At 39.7% G+C, this 16,093-nt stretch overlaps 1 protein-coding gene across 3 annotated transcripts; it reads right to left on the bottom strand.

The window, feature by feature from the left end:
• Positions 1 to 1,879: 1,879 nt before the first annotated feature.
• Positions 1,880 to 12,268, bottom strand: LOC140938570 (TNF receptor-associated factor 3-like). Of its 3 annotated transcripts, none has more exons than XM_073388065.1 (5): positions 12,012 to 12,267; positions 9,550 to 9,663; positions 5,836 to 5,913; positions 3,965 to 4,042; positions 1,881 to 3,018 (listed from the first exon to the last, which is right to left on the bottom strand). In XM_073388065.1, the coding sequence occupies exons 1-5, from the start codon at positions 12,213 to 12,215 to the stop codon at positions 2,152 to 2,154; spliced, it is 1,341 nt and encodes a 446-aa protein (XP_073244166.1). In that variant the 5' UTR covers positions 12,216 to 12,267; the 3' UTR covers positions 1,881 to 2,151. The 3 variants fall into 3 exon arrangements, with proteins under 3 accessions (XP_073244173.1, XP_073244166.1, XP_073244181.1); XM_073388080.1 differs by lacking the exon at positions 12,012 to 12,267 and adding an exon at positions 9,869 to 9,964 and having other exon boundaries at positions 1,885 to 3,018; XM_073388072.1 differs by lacking the exon at positions 5,836 to 5,913 and having other exon boundaries at positions 1,880 to 3,018; positions 12,012 to 12,268.
• Between the last annotated feature and the right edge of the window lie 3,825 nt (positions 12,269 to 16,093).

The raw sequence follows: 16,093 nt of genomic DNA on the forward strand, positions 1-16,093 counted from the left end.
TCATTTTCTTCAATTGAAAGCTTGCGTGCAGGCTATAGGTTGGGAAACACGAAAGGTCATATTTATACCAATTTCGATATATTAAAATTCATAAGTGGTTACGGAGCTTGAGGGAATAGAACAAAAAACGATGTATTGTTGAGCCCTGGTATGTACTATGGTACATAGAGGATATACATGGCCGCGCGGAGATACGAAATTTCTCTTCTAGTGTTGAAAAATATTTCACGAGTGAGCGCAGCGAACGAGTGAACTATATATTCAACACGAGAAGAGAAATTTCGTATCTCCAAGCGGCCATGTAATATTCTATTTATTATATAAAGACCAATGAACTACCCAAACCATTTCTCTTTAATAGTTTTTGGTGTGAAAGGCGCTATTTATTATGTAGCCATAACAACGGTGATATTTTCACACGTGAAGATAACATGTCATTTTCACATGTGAAGATATCAAGTTTTCGCGCGTAAGCTTACCTGGTATTTCATTGGTGTTTATATAATAAAATAAGTTTATGCGATGAAAGCATATCCTGGGCCAGGTAAAGACAACGAAGAGAATTCCCTTGTGTTCGAAGGCAGGGGAAAAACATGTCCTCGCAATATTTCCTATAATACGGCCTTTGTGATCATATGTTATGCCTCACGTTCCTGGGCACGTATTCGTGGGACATGTCGCGATCACAAATACGCCTCCTAAACTAAGAGCTCACAAGGATTGTACCCTGTAACATTTCGTTGGGAATGTCCCTGCAATTTGATTCGCACATAAGGAAAAAAAAAGGGGACGATTGACTTGCATTAAAGGTCCCTTAGCAAACGAGAGTTGATGAGCGAGAGTGACGGAATTATAACTGCAATCACCCCGAAAACTTACAGACCATTTCCGAGTTGTCCGTAGCCTTTGTTTCAAAGCGAGGCTATGTGCGAAGCTATTGGTTTCACGATTTTTTATTGGCATGTAAATAAAACTCATTGAGATGAAATGATTTCAATTGTCATGCAAATAAAACCCATGGAAACGGAAATGGCCTATTGAAGTGTATTCAAACTCTTCAGGCGCGCCTGCTCGAGTTTCAGAATCACGAGTTCTAAGTCGAGCAACATCAGTACCATGACGGTACTGGCAGCTAGGCACTCTTGGGCCTTTGGAAACAAATCAAATGATTAAGCAACTAGCCTCTTATTTGCCCCTTCGAGGTGATCCCCGAAGATATTCTTTGGTCACGTGAGGTGGAAAAGAAGGACAAAAAGCGGGCGCGCGATATGCGAGCGGTGCGCGGCAGAAGGGCGACTGTATGTTACAGCAAAAGAGAGACTGCCCGCCGTCTTGTCTTAAATTTATGAAGAGGCAAACGACTCGGCACTCTCTATAAAGGTCTATACGGAGAGGCTCCGTCCGAAAGGGCTCCCATTTTCGGGTTTCTGGTATTTGAAAAGGTCGGGAAAATTGTCTTATCGGTCTGTAAAAAGACACAAAAGGGCTAACAGATGTATTTTATGTCTGTAAAAAAGTTGAGAAAACGTTCTGGTTTTTCAAAGTAGGTATGGGAAAGGGGTACCATTTGTCAATAGAAGGTATAAGAAAGAGGAGCCTTTTCCGTCGAAAATGGTACGTAAAAAGGGAAGGGGTTGGACCTCGGGGCCGAACCTCCCCAGTATAAACATTTGTTGAGTACCACCCCTCCCCCCCCTCCCCCCGGTAAATGAAGAGATTAACACTTACACTTTCTTTCTCTCACTGCGAGGTTGACTGTTGATCATTTAAGCATTTTGGCAAAGTAGCAAAACAAATGTGCGTGAAAGATTATAAAAATTGCAGAGTGTTTCGATTCAGTTTTATTTAAAGCAAAAGTGGAAATAATCATATCTGGATACAACCTTAACACGCGACTAACTATTCGTTGTAATAGTTCCAATTTGAAGCATAGTATTACGCGCGCAAATTTCATCAAATACGGGAAATATGCTACCGTTACCTTGCGCAGGAATCACGTGACTAGTACCAAGTGCAAGAAACGTAAGACGACACCCTCGCATAATTGCACCAAATATGTGTGTAATAAAACGAGCGTTTTTAAAGATCATAATTGATACGGGTTACATGTTATCGATAATAGCATGTTATGTTTTAATAATCTTGAAAAGTTCAGCTGTAAGATTCCGGCATGTCCACTAGAACACGTATAAAAAGTGTGTCATCCATTAAAAAATTTCCATCTTCGAGTTCTTCCTGTTTGACAAAGTCATCAAATCCCACTATGATAGCCCTCTCATCACGGCCAGGCCTCTCAATTCCTTTCCTTCTCACTTCATCGCGCTTGAAGTCATGAACTTTACGTACACGTGTCAGGTCTTTCCTGGACTCAGAGTCCGGATTTTGGTCCAGTAAAGAAAAAGTGTATCGCGGTCTGATCGGCCAGCGGAGTATTGCATCGTACTCCCCAGACATGACGCATGCGTAAAGAGACAAACACTTTCCCTCTTCTTTGCCTCTACCATTAATGTAAGCCCAGACAACGATCTTGTAACCAAACGCTGACGTGTAGAATGGTTCACTAGTCATCGGGTCGTCGGTACGACCCGACTGAACACGTTGCAATCTCCGTGAGAAATTCGAAATCCGCCAAACGAGTTCCCCATAACCACTGCTGAGTCCGGGATTAGAAATAAGACCATTTTGCGGCGGCGTTTCGAGTCCTCGTTGTTCCAGATCTGCGATTCTGCTCTTAAAATCTTTCTCGTATTTAGACTGATGTTTCTTTTGCTCTTTCATTTGCTCACACAAGCGATTTATAGTTTTCTCTTGTTCCTGGTTATGCTTGATGGCTTCCTCACAAACTGCTCCCAATTTGCTGACACTTTCCGTCAACTGAGCTATGTTTTCGTCCTGTTTCCGAAGGCGGCCGCGCATTATTCCTAACTCGGTTCGCTGTTCCTTTATCACTTCTAAAGCCATCTGTAAGTGATTCTCGGTGCTTTCCTGAAGGTGCTTTGTCAGGTCAGTTTTAGTACCCTGCAAAACAAAGAAAGTTTAAAGAAAAAATCTAAGGCGGATGATAAAAATCACTATTGCTCTGTTGGTTTAAAACACTCGTGCGAAGCTTTGAAAGGTCATTGGCGGTATGGAGTGTGTTATTAGCCTGGAAGGGACGATTTTATGAAAGCGTCAGCTCCCATTTAAAAGAAAGAAGGAAAGAAAGACGCTAAACATAGCTTCGGGTCACCTTAAAAACGCAACAAATACAGTCCACTCTCTCTTAACGGACACCTCTATAAGACGGACACTTCTGTAAAACGGACACCTGGAGTTGGTCCCTGCCTTTCTTTCCTCCCTCTGTTTGACTCTCTATAAGACGGACATCTCTCTAAGACGGACAGCTAGTGCCGGTCCCAAAGGTGTCCGTCTTAAAGAGAGTTGACTGTACAACGTTCGAGGCACGCAGCTGAAACCAGACTTTAATCCATCAGAGGAGAAAAGCATCAAGCACTGTTTTTTTTTGTCTCGGTTTATTATGTATTCAAAGATAGATTCCAGGGGAATAAGCAAGGTTTTGACTGCAAAAAGCTAGGCTGAAACTGAAACGCTGCTCCGACACACATAGCCGACAGAAGCAAACCCGTCTGCAAATGGTCTTTTACCTCGATTTTCCCTCTTAGTTTGAAGATAAGAAGAAGAAGAAGAAGAAGAAGAAGAAGAAGAATTAATAACTGAGTGGTGAGTGGCTCTTCCTTTGCTTAAGACCTTTTACCGTCGAAATTCATCGCCAAAAGCATTGTTGATTTGTTGTTAAGAAACTACGGGCGCCAACCTAGTAGATTCATATACAGCCGTGTAAGCTATCTGCGATTCAACTGCGCACGCCTGAGCGATCAACGCGCGACGCTAATTCCGACAAATTTATTAACCTCGCTTTGCGAGAAATTATGTATCAATAGACGAGCATTACTTGTCAAGTTACCTGAAAGGAACAGCCGATATCTTGATAGGCGCAATGATTACATGTGTTGGGACATTCAACTATAATATGATCCGTTAGCTAAAAACCAAAAAAATAGAAAATTAAAAAAAATTAGTTACAACATACGTATTTTGTCTCCAAAGAATATCTTCAGCAGCCTCCTGATAACAAGTAACCGCAAAGGTCCGTTATTAAATATGAACGAAAAAAAGCAGTAGACGTTTAAAATAACTTCTCCCCTTTAATACTATGTGTTTTTTCATTACATTAATTGATTGTATATTTTAGAGACAAATACGGCTTACAACATCCTCAGAGACCCAGGATCAGTCTGTTGGGTAACGGGTAAAGAGAACTGGTGCGGTGCTTGAAAACTTTCGTCGAGTCGTTTTTTTTCGACCCAACTAACTACCCCTAGGCCTCCATCCGAGGAAGACCTTACAAAAGACCAAAGCACAATGCAATTTACAGCTGTTTGCTGTTAATGTTCTTTACAGACAGGAAAATGCTTGAGGGCACTGAAAAATCAATTCAGCTAGACGCCCCGCACAGTTCAGACCCCTCCATTGAAGACTTTTAATCAAGAGTCAATCTTGTCTTTCTTTGAAGATTGAGTGACCTTTTTCATTTTCAGACAAAGGGACTTCGCGCTTTAACTGAAAGGAGAAATGTTTATTGTCAAATTGGCAGCCTTTTATCGAGCCGCTTGACCTTCGCGAAATTTTTTCCCAGCCGTTTGTTCTTACACCAAAGTAAACATATCTAAGTTCAAAAGGGTCGATTTAATTGGCTGAGTACCATCACAACATGTTTTTTGTTATTTTTCAGTTAAAAGCCGGAAAAAAGTCACTCCTTTAGAATATCGAGAATAGGTCGAATAACCTCTCTTTCATTAATACAGAACTTTGTTATTACTTTAAAAGCCGGAAACAAGTCACTGTACCTTCGGAACAGTTCACCTTTCTTATAATGAAATTTGGCGCCAATAAGTTTCATCTAATTTGCTTTTTCCTACTTGCTTATAAAAAAAATGCAAACGGCGTAAAAGCAGAATAAACGTGCAGGAGAGAACAAGCCGGGTGTATTTTATTGCGCCTCAATGCTATCTTTAGCATTGAGATCTTGCGATTGGCTGCCCCTTCAAAGCTAATGATTAACCCCTCAGCATCAGAAGAAAAAAAATTCAATTTAAGTTTTTTTAGGTTTAAAATTCAATTACAGCCAAATAAACAGCAGAACACGATTCTGTAATTATATCCTCTCAGATGCCATAGCCTCAAGTACAGTCAGGTCGAATTTTGAATTCAGCGTCGAAGCTCTCCTCAGATTTTTGTAATGACTTTGGCCAAAAAATGTCGCCATGATACAGAAAGAATTACTTAATTACCCTTATAGCTTTTAAGAGCAGATGTGCACGTGTTTGTCATCATAAGAAGGGTAATACACATAAGGTATAAGATGTTTAGCAACAGATAACGTCCCAATAAAACCATATGCCACTGGCCACCGAGCGAGCATTTCACAAATATTTCTTTGAAAAAACATCGATAGCTTCTGACAGGCTTCACATAAACTTTTTGCTTTACACGAATAAACTTTATGCATGGTCTACTTACGACGAAATTAAACGAATTCTTTGAGTGTCATGACGTGTAACATCAGCCTGGCCCTTCACTTAGATCAATCCTTCAAAATTGTTACCAAACGAACAACCACATCTTTTATTTATGATAAAAATCTTCTGATAACTTAGTGAATAGAGTCTATGTTGGAGTAATATCGCTTAAAAGTTCAACTTGATGATGGAATTTTGTTTTGCTTAAATCGCTATCTTTCTAATCACAAATTACAGCATAAGTTTGATAGCGTACCTTCTCTCTGGGGACCGACATCTTGCCGCACATATTAGGACATTGGACTGGGAAGAGTGGGCATGCGTCAAGGTGGTTCTGTTTGGAAGAAAGCAAGGAATTATATTGAAGCGAAAAATGCGCGGTGCTTTCCACAACACTAAGTCTAAACCCCGCAGGTAGTCTGATCGTGACAAAAATTGTTATTATTTCACTTTTGGTGCCGGGGTTAAGAGCCGATATTGGATTTCCGATGTATTTCGAAAGAATGTGAAAGGAGAAATGAAATATGAGAAAGTTCTAACAATGAAGGCTTTCACCACGCTACTCGGCAAATTCTAACAAATTAACTCTTGCGTTAACTCGCAAAAAACTCCTTACATAGTTCACTGACCTTTTATTTCACGCAATAAAAGCTCGAAGGTTGCTGATATTCGCTTACAAGCTTCAATGCTTTGCGATGGAATTAAAGTTCGGAAAGTTCAAGGCCCGTAAAAACCCAATAGAAATTATGATGAATGTGGCCAATTGCTCACTTCTTAGCATGTGCATGGTCCTTATTGACTGAACGTTCGTGAGTGCGTATCCATCTACCTACCTTGTTTGTTTACCGGACTACACGGCATGTACGAACCACAGGTAAAGCACATGTTGAGAACGTAATGAATATATTTATATACTTCGTGACACAAACGAGCCTATGTTTCCATTATAATTATTAAAGCCATTTGACAGGAGGAAATGCACAAAACATAAGCTAGACTACGCTCTGACCTAATTTGTAATTCCAAATAAAATGGAAACATAATTAAGTATATTTTTTCACGACATCAAATCCACATGTTATTAAATCACTGGCTGGTAGCTACGGTACTCACTTGGAAAGGCGGCTGAAAAACATAACCTTTTACATTATTTTTCAACATTATCAGTTACCTCTTTTAAATAATTGAGGTGGAAAAAATTGTTAAGAATTTCCTTCCGAGACAAAATCAATGCAATCTTCTCGAGATCGATCTCCGGCGCGTCGAACTTCATTCAGGCAAAGTATCAAGTTTAGCTTTAAGGGCGAAACTTACCTCGTTAAACCCTTTAGTAATCTTTAAATCTTTATCTTTAGTATTTCCTCACTTGCGGTCGCAAGCAGGTAAAATTTAGCTCTATTTCGTTGACGAATTTCTGAAATGTGTTATTATGTTTCTAAATATCTACGCTTGCTAGCGTGAAGACATTTGCTGAACTGACAACTTTGAATACATTACTGTAAAAGAATGCATTATAAACTAGTCCTTTGTATTGGAGTTCTATTTATGAGATTTATTTGTCGGTAGGTTGCAAAAGAACAATACCTACCGTCCACAAAATTATAGTAGGCAATTAAAATTGTTATTCTCACTAAAGAAAATTTGAATTAGAGGAACGCAGGAAATGTTCTTGGAAATAAACGTTTGGAGATATAGTGAGGTCTGAAATTTGGCGCGGCAAACAATTATTTTACTTTTTCTCTTCCATTTTAAAAAAATGTCACATCTGTCGTGTGTATTGTTGATCAGTACAGACGACAGTAAGTCTGCCGTGACCAAATATTGACTTAACAAAGATTGAAATTATATTGTAAGTGTTTTTGTTCTGGGTAGTCCCTTCGAGTACTTTAAATATTTAAGACAGCTTGAGTATCATATTTGGACAGCTGAGCCCGTTATCATGGTAAATCTGCGGTCATCTGGATTTTCCGAGAATTTTCAAACTTTCATTCAGACCGCCACAGATTATGTAGTTCCAGTCCTTATATTGGTCGACTACGTATTTCAAAATTCAAAATGGCCGCCACAACAATAAATGTAAGTTTCAAGTTTCCCTTTTTCATTTTGTCTACTTTTTTTGCCCAGAAGACTTTCTATCTAAGTGCTCAATTTGACCGCAAAGAACGGCGGGATGGAGAAGGTTGGTGAGAACCGATTCCTCCTGATCCTGCCTTTGATGTCTCGCGTTTCGTTGATTTCCGATCAGCGTTCGTCAGTTTCGCGCGCATGTCAAAGTGCCTGTCAAGAAGGCTGTCATTTTGTGTATTATTGTCATTGACACAGGCTTAATATAATCACTATTTCGAACGTCCTTTTTGTTACTGGGGCTTGTTAAACGGAAACTCATAAACTCATAGACGGAAACTCGCCTCCTGTTCTACACCACCACTGCCTTTTCTGAGTTCGAGACACTGATGTTCAAATAATGACCTCATTAATTCTTACATATTGGAAAGAAGTTCAGACACTCACTTTTCTAGACTCTTTTGGAAAACAGTTCACTTTTTTTTCAAAAACAAATTAAAATGATAACAACAACAACAACAACAACATTTTGTTACTTCCAGAGTGTGCCTAACTGAGGTTATTTTTCCCAGTCTTATACGAAAGCTCAAAAGAGTGTTCTGTAGTGTACCTCACCGGAGTCAGATTAAAGTAAATCGGTCAAATGTGAAATAAAAAAGGCAACAGAATACCTCTTCATCTTGAGAGATAAGTTCGCCGTGTAAATTTCGATTCAATATCAATTTCATCATCACGCCAATGCATTGCAATCAGTTGACTTTTTCCCGTTAGTAGCTATTTAGCTCACTCTTAACCGTTGAGTTTTTCTAGCGTCTGACAAACTTGATGGAGTTGGTGTTAAAAATTATCTTTTTAACCCTCCACTTGTTCAGTAAGTACGCCTGTTTCAGGAATTCAGATTATTGTGAGGGCGCAAAGAGATTTGAGCATAAAAAAACAGCGCAGGGGTGGGGTAGGGGGTAAGAGCGAAGGAACGCAGTTCCCTTCTGTGATCTCTCTCCCCGGCTCTTTTCCTCCTTATTTTTTTCCGGCCTTCTGACTTGGCGCCACACTCCACTACCTGCACGTCTAACACAGGCTTTTCAGAAAGAAGTAAAGATTTCAGGGGCCCGTTTCTCGAAAGTCCAGATAGCTTTTAGGGCCCGAAAAGCTGATTTGTGTTTGTCGTGATTGCATTCAAGGTTAAAATTTCAGTAATTTTGAGAATGATCCAACGAATCTATCAGCTAACGAAGGAAAATTGACTGGTTTATGAGCCAGGAACTATACTACTATTCTACAGGTTTTGATTTTAGAATTTGCGCTCGGGCCTGAAAAGTTTCCGGGACTTTCTAGGAACGGGCCCCAGGCTAGGAAAAGATATCCTACTAAAGCTTCCTCTGATCCGCTATTGCATACTAAACAACTGAACTACAGTCGACTCCCGATAACTCGAACGTTTTAGGGAAATCGAACGAAGTTCGAGTTATCGGGAGTTCGAAGCAAATAACCGGAAGTATTAAGCAAATAAGCAAAAAGATGAGGAGGAAGTGCAAGTATCATGCACACTTGACGGCCGGGATGGACACTGAATTTGAACTGGAGGTGGACAAAAAAAATTAACGACAAAGAATCGACACGGTTGTTTTGAGATAAATTCAGTGCTTCGGACTTCTGTACAGTGGTACACCGTTTTTTTTCCCGACTTGTCAAGTGCTTAAAACATGAATCGAGTTACCGAGGGTAAAATTGTATAATCTGAAGGGAAACAAAAATTACTTCGAGTTACCGGCGAGGGTAAAGTTACAGTAAATGTATGAAGGAAATCCAGGGGAAATCGACTTTCGTTTGAGTTAGCGCGAGGTTCGAGTTAGCGACGGTTCGAGTTATCGGGAGTCAACACTACAGTGAATAATAACAAATTCACCTTCAAAGCCAGCGATACTGGTGCCATATCATCCTTACAGAACCTGCAACTGATATCAGCATTACTGAATTGATCCAATTCGACGCCGGTGTCTTCAGAAGTTGAAGTCTGATCCTAACATAATTCAGAAATGAAATAAGAAATAAATGAATTTCATATTTGATGAGAACTACGGGATACGTACAGAAATAAATGTAAAGAAGATCATCTTAACACTATCTTAGTTTAAGACGCATAAGACTGCATAAGTTGAGTCTTTAATTGCGGGGATCTTCTATATATTTGTTTTAAAATTCAGTAATGATACATTGATAATTACCCTCAGCAACTTATATTTTCGGGCGTACATGATTCCTATTAACTGATAAATTTGCCATACCCTTTCCCATAGCGAAAGAGCTTGATAGCGTCTGTAATGATAACCTCTTAAAATACTTCTAAAGATTATATATCTCGCTGGGTTGGCAGTATAAGATAGAAAAAGCGCATAACTGAAGTATTTCTGTTGGCACCTCCGAGAAACGACAAAATCTCATTACGTTCGGTAGTTTTTGTCGCCAGTCCTGACCAGGATTTGTCTTAATCCTATTTGAGGTATAAGACAACGGTTTATCTCATAAAGCTGGATATAGAAACTGTTTTCCTTTAATAACGTTAAGCATATCTGATTAAAAGTTATTTTTTCTATGAGATGCTCTTGTTCAACAGAACCAAATCACATCTTTTAGTTTGTTTGTTTGTAGATCGATGTTACGAGACATGCTGTCAGTTTTTTCTTTTCTTATTGCTTCTTACTTTGCGAACGTTCAAACAACCTAAGGGTTGGGAGGAAGGAAGTGAAGACCCAGCATGGGAACGAGGCTAGCAATGGAGAGAAAAAAAATGAGAAGGAAAAACATGTGAAACGTGGAAGAAAAAAATCGAGCATACATTTTGGAATCTGATGTCAATATTATTACTTGGAATTGCGCCTTAGATAAAGCATGGTTAAAAAGCGCAATGGCTATAGCTATGAGCGCCTCGGAAGTCATTGTTATCCGTTTAGTTCGCTTTTCTGGACTTGACCGTGCGCATCTTTCAATAGTCCTCTGATCATTTTAAACGTGCCCGATGGAGTCATTTCATTATTATCACCAGAATCTCATTAGTTCTTTCCTTTAGTACCTAAGTTTGGCACTCCTTGCGAGGTTAATGAACAACAAAAGCCCTAGACGTCATCGTGTGCAATCATCGCGTACAAATGGCCTATTGAAACGTCGCATTGTAACGACAGCTTCCTGCGAGATGTCCTCTCCACGCCAACTTGACACAAATGATCAGATTTTGAGCAACGCCCATGATGCTTAGCGATCCCAGTACGCAAACCGCCTGGGCAGAAGTCACAATTTGAATTTGTGCATGAAAACAAACGACTGTGCACGCTCAGAGAGCTCTCAACATAAACTGCAGCACAATGCAACTAAGGATAAAGTCAACCCATCGTCAGAATAATCTCTCAAGCAACAACAAACATTGAGTTGAAGATTTCTAAACAGACTCAGAAGAAACGCCAGAATCTATAAAGCTCGACATGTATTATGATATGACATGATAAGTTCGATATCATCGTAAGATGCCATTGTCTAAGCTGGTGGAAAATTGCTATTTTCTCGAAACATTTTTTATTTGCGCAATTATGAGATTACTAAAAGATCAGGATTTAGCATCCGCTTTCATTAACGCGAAACAGTGGTCTTCTATTTGAATTTTAATAGCCGATAAACACCTTCTCTCTACGAGTTCTTCTTCTTGCACAGGATCTATACTACGTTTAGCTGATATGAGAAAGAACACTTGATTATTGCCAAAGGTCAGTGCCACCCTGAACGGACTAAAGAAGGTAGCTGGTATCCCGCCAAATTAAAATGAAAGAGGGCGTTTTCTTCAAAGAAGCGCTAATTGTATTTTGTTTATTCTCTTGCTTGAGTAACAAATCTCTATGTAGTGGCAGAAAATTTTTAAGGGCATTAGGTTTATTACCATTCAAAAAACAAAAATAAGAAGCCTTGCTATCTGTTTTTCTTTGCGGTGTTATCACTCTCTTGAAAAAATATAACGACAATACCAAACCCTATGACATAAAGAAAAAAGTAGTTGGTCACCCGATTTCGAATCAGAGCAAAGAACTGATTTGTACAGTATAATACCTTGTGCTCAACTGAAGTACATTGTAATCTAAACAGATTTCACCTTGACTAAGCTTTGTCACGTAATGATTTTCCCTCCTGGGACAAATTAATACAAAGGCACGACGTTTGGGCGAGAAGACTCCCCAAGTAAATTCGCTTTTGGAAGTTTGATGTTTTTCTGAAGCTAATTGGTGACTTCCTATTTTTGTTTGACGTTTCCTACAATTTCAAGCATACTTGAGCATACATTTGTTTACGTTAAAGAATAAGGTGAAGAAGTGAATTTCAACATACCTCGAGAATTTCAGGACTGACATTGGAAAAACTCGCTTCGTTCGTTTCATCCTGGGAGCAACTGAAGTACTGTTTCAAACATATTGATAAAAATTTCTGAATGGCCTCGGTTTCCAGCGATCCACTCTTAATATCAATGCGTTCACAAGGTGCTCGCGAGCAGAACTCGCTTACAAGAGCGGTCTGCAGTTCCGATGTCATCATTCCTGATGTAGAAACAACAAGAATACGAATTTAGTTGCGGTTTTGTCCTTCTGTACCTATATCATTAAAAATGCGGAAAACCCCCACATCGCCTACACGTTCGTCCCGCACGAGAAGTCTCCTTTTACGGAAATCCCTCAGGCGCCAATTTTCTACCGCTTTAAGATGGAAAACAAACTCGATTAGACGACACTGATAGAAGCTGATATAATAAAAGCAAAGATATTGCAGATAGGACAAGGTCGATCAGTGTCCCGGCCGGCTATTTATCAATGTATCGGCCAGTTTCCTCTGCTATACCCATTTAACCATATACTAAAGCCCACATTCGTTGAATATTTTTTAAGCGTATACTCATGATACCAATAATATCTTTATGATTTGTGCGGCGACACACAAGCTCACTAATTTTCCTCTTAGGGCCTCTGGCTTACGTTGTCAGCGTTTCTAAGAGGTATGATGGACGAAGATAAGGAAAAAATGATATGTTTCGGATTCATTTGTAATGCGTATGGCAGCTGGCAGCCGAAAACCGAGGAAAAAATTAACTTAGAAAATATCTGTTTCGGATTATAATGTAAACTCGTGTTTTACATTCACCTGCACTTCATTTGAGGAACATAATAAACCACAATTAGCTACAGTTGATAATTTTGTTTTTGGATGCTTTACTTTTCTTAAATTAGGCTACTAAGTGCAGTGTATTAACTCAAGAGGGTGATAAGAAAAGAAAAGAGTCTTTATCGGCTTTTTCTGAGAAAGGAAGATCATTCCCGTGATAGTTCAGTAACACGATGGCATATCATATCATACCATAACAAAAAGAAACGTGTAATGCCATAATTATTATGTGATATGTGGTGATATCTTGGATATCAGCCCACCGAAATGATAAAAATGTTACTTTGAAGTTTTTTGATCGGCACGAAACATAATTTCTGATAATGTTCGCAGCTGCACTTTTAAAAGCATTGTGACAGCCTCATAACTCTTTAACATATAAGTATTCTGCGAAATTATAAGTAATTGGTATTTAATTATTATTGATCGTGTTGGTATATTACCAACCTGACAAAAACAATTTGTCTTATCAAAACTAACAGGCAGATTTCAGATGCAATTTAGATAAACCAAGGTTATAAATTGTAATTAGCAGAGCTAAAATAAATCGCTTTTGAGACGTTTCGCGTTATCAATTGCAATCAACGCTGACTTGTTCTTTTGGAAAATTTAAGCTTGTTTGGTTTTGAGGGCGCTACTCTTATGGTTCTACCGTGGTGGAGATGTCTTACACATGGCACAGCTATCAACTTAGGGCCGGAAGGGGTGTCTTTCGCCCGGGGGGGTACTCGATATATCCTTGAGTAGGGAGGTGCGGCCAGGCCCCTCATACCCCGACCCTGTTTAAGACAAAAGTCTTTGATTTTCCTACCCTGTTTAAGACAGAATTCCGATTTTTGATACCCTGTTTAAGACATTTAATTCGAAACCTTACCCTATGTAAGACAACAATAACAAGACAACAATTTAATCCATTGGCAATCACAAAACTATTTACAGCTTGATCAACAGAGTCACGCAGGCTGTTTACCGTCCAAGAAAAGCTAAGATACCCTGTTTAAGACAAAAATTGATAAAATCGATACTCTGATTAAGACAAAAAAGTGATAAAATCGATACCCTGTTTACGACAAAAATCCCGAAAAACATACCCTGGCTGGCCGCACATCCCTATTAAGCTCTTATAAGGGAGTACCCCCCTGGGTCTCTCGTTACCCCACCCTATCTTCCTTGTCGACATCAACTTGCTCTATGGCTAAAAGTGCCCATAAGGTAAAATTTTTTACTTTTGAATTGAAAGTACACATTACTACGCGGACCTCTGTAAAAAGAATTGCAATTTGAATACTATGTGAATTCTTTAGAATATTTTTAAAACGTTCAAATTTGCCGCCATTTTGGCAATCCTTCTGTCTTAATCTTCTCTCGGAAGCCGGAAGCAAAGTATCCGTGACGTAGATTAAGCAAATATAACCTGTGTTTAAGATAGAAGTGAAAAAGTGTGTTGTTCTAAAAAACCTCTCAGGATACTGTATATATATTTCTTCTAATTTACCTCAGACTGAAACAACTGGTAAAAGGTAAAACATGCCACAGTAAGATGCGTTGCAATTAGATAAAACAATACAGGCGACACTAAGAAAGGTATAGACATGCACGAAATCCCGTTTTGCAGTCCCTGAATTTGCGCGGGATCTCCTGACCCAAATATGAGCCTGTCAATTTCATGTTCAGCGGAACGGGTGTACCAAGGAAGAATGCCAAATTCGTTGTATCGCGCTGCGCGTCTTGCAAACTTCGAAATAGCCTGCGAATACAGCCGTGAGTGTTCTCCTTAATCCTCGCCGCTAGGGACGCGCTTGGCCCTCAAAAACAAAAGTGAGAATGGCGAAGGAAATCGCGATGGTGAGTGGAATTTTTGTCGAGGGAAGGAGGCATGGGGGGGGGGGGGGGGGGCAGACATTGCTTTATTCTTGAAGGTGACAAGAATATTGATAGGAAAGGCCAGAAAAATCTTCGAAGCAAACTAGTCGATTATAGCCCGAGACAGGACGATCACAAGCGACGATTCTTGAAATAAAGAAACAAACCAAACAGATTGGAATCCACCAATCACAAATCACAAACCATGACCTATATAACTCTTTCAAGTAAACATGTGTTTCCTAAGCGGTTCGCTAGGATGATTGACGGAACAGAAGAACCCAAAATTCGTTCGAAGTTTGCAAAACGGATAAAACGAATTTGGCAGTAAAAATTTTTTAAAAAAGTCTCATTTTGTTCAACACGCAAAATTTTTCGAAAAAGTTCTTTTAGTTATGCGTTCTCTGCAATTAACGTAATCAATTTATGTAGAAGTTATAGGCACTTTAACCAGAAGCCCGTCACGGGCTCCCGCTTAACACAGGGAGTCAGTGTCGAAGATAATATACCTTGTTCACGATACCTGCTATCTTTGCATGCGCTTAGGACTGATGGGATAAAAGCTGAATGTCACGTGGTTTCTCAGGGTGCAAACAAGTGATAAAATCTGCCATCACAATTTGTCTTTATAAATAAGTGCAGCGAACAGTTCCCGTATTTGACAATCATTTCCCTGTATTATCATCAAAATGCACAAATGTGTTACAATTTCTGATTTGCACTTCGCTGTATACTGAAGTGTACCCTGCGAGCAGAGGCCCTTCGATCTTCCTAGACTTATCTAGGAAGATCGAAGGGCCTCTGCTCGCAGGGTAACTGAAGTGCTGAAATATATGTAAACTATCAATATTATCATGGTAAATTGACTCAGACACCGCTAACTCGAACGGTTTTGTCGCGGTCCCTTCAGAGTTCGAGTTACCAGGTTACCGGGGTTCTACCGTAATCAAATTAAACGCAAAGACACAAGTAATTTAAGAAACTGTGTATTGATTGGAGGGACAAGTCCTTAGTTTCAAAGGACAGAGATGTTCGCGTGGAGACGAACCATAGTTTTAAACGCTTACTTTCGGGATAATTTTCATGATCTGCAATCAGCTCGCCCATTTACTGAACCGACGAAAAAAAGCCATGCTTTTCACTACTAGTCCCCTACTAGTGTTCACGGATCGCATCGAGTAGACTCCACTGCCTACCGTTATTCACTAGCCTGCGTAGCAGGCGTTTCCTTGCGGTTTCCGGAGCAAAAAACGAGGAACGAGAGTCAGTCTCATTTTTTGGCTTTCGTTCCATTTCTTGCGCGGCAAAGCCGAAAATCTTGTACCTCGGCCTTTCTTTGCTCCGAAACCAAACGGAAACGCTTGGTACGCAGGCTACTATTCAACAAAAATCAT

This window comes from Porites lutea, chromosome 1, assembly GCF_958299795.1.
Source record: "Porites lutea chromosome 1, jaPorLute2.1, whole genome shotgun sequence".
NCBI lineage: Eukaryota > Metazoa > Cnidaria > Anthozoa > Scleractinia > Poritidae > Porites > Porites lutea.

What these genes read in the sequence shown, in the direction of transcription:
- LOC140938570 (XM_073388065.1), bottom strand. Translation starts at nt 12,215, where the DNA reads ATGATGACATCGGAACTGCAGACCGCTCTTGTAAGCGAGTTCTGCTCG. An exon ending in CAGTATCGCTGGCTTTGAAG is followed by an intron (nt 5,914 to 9,549) that starts GTGAATTTGTTA and finishes TCTTCCAAACAG; the next exon opens with AACCACCTTGACGCATGCCC. An exon ending in TGTCGGTCCCCAGAGAGAAG is followed by an intron (nt 4,043 to 5,835) that starts GTACGCTATCAA and finishes TTTGGTTTTTAG; the next exon opens with CTAACGGATCATATTATAGT.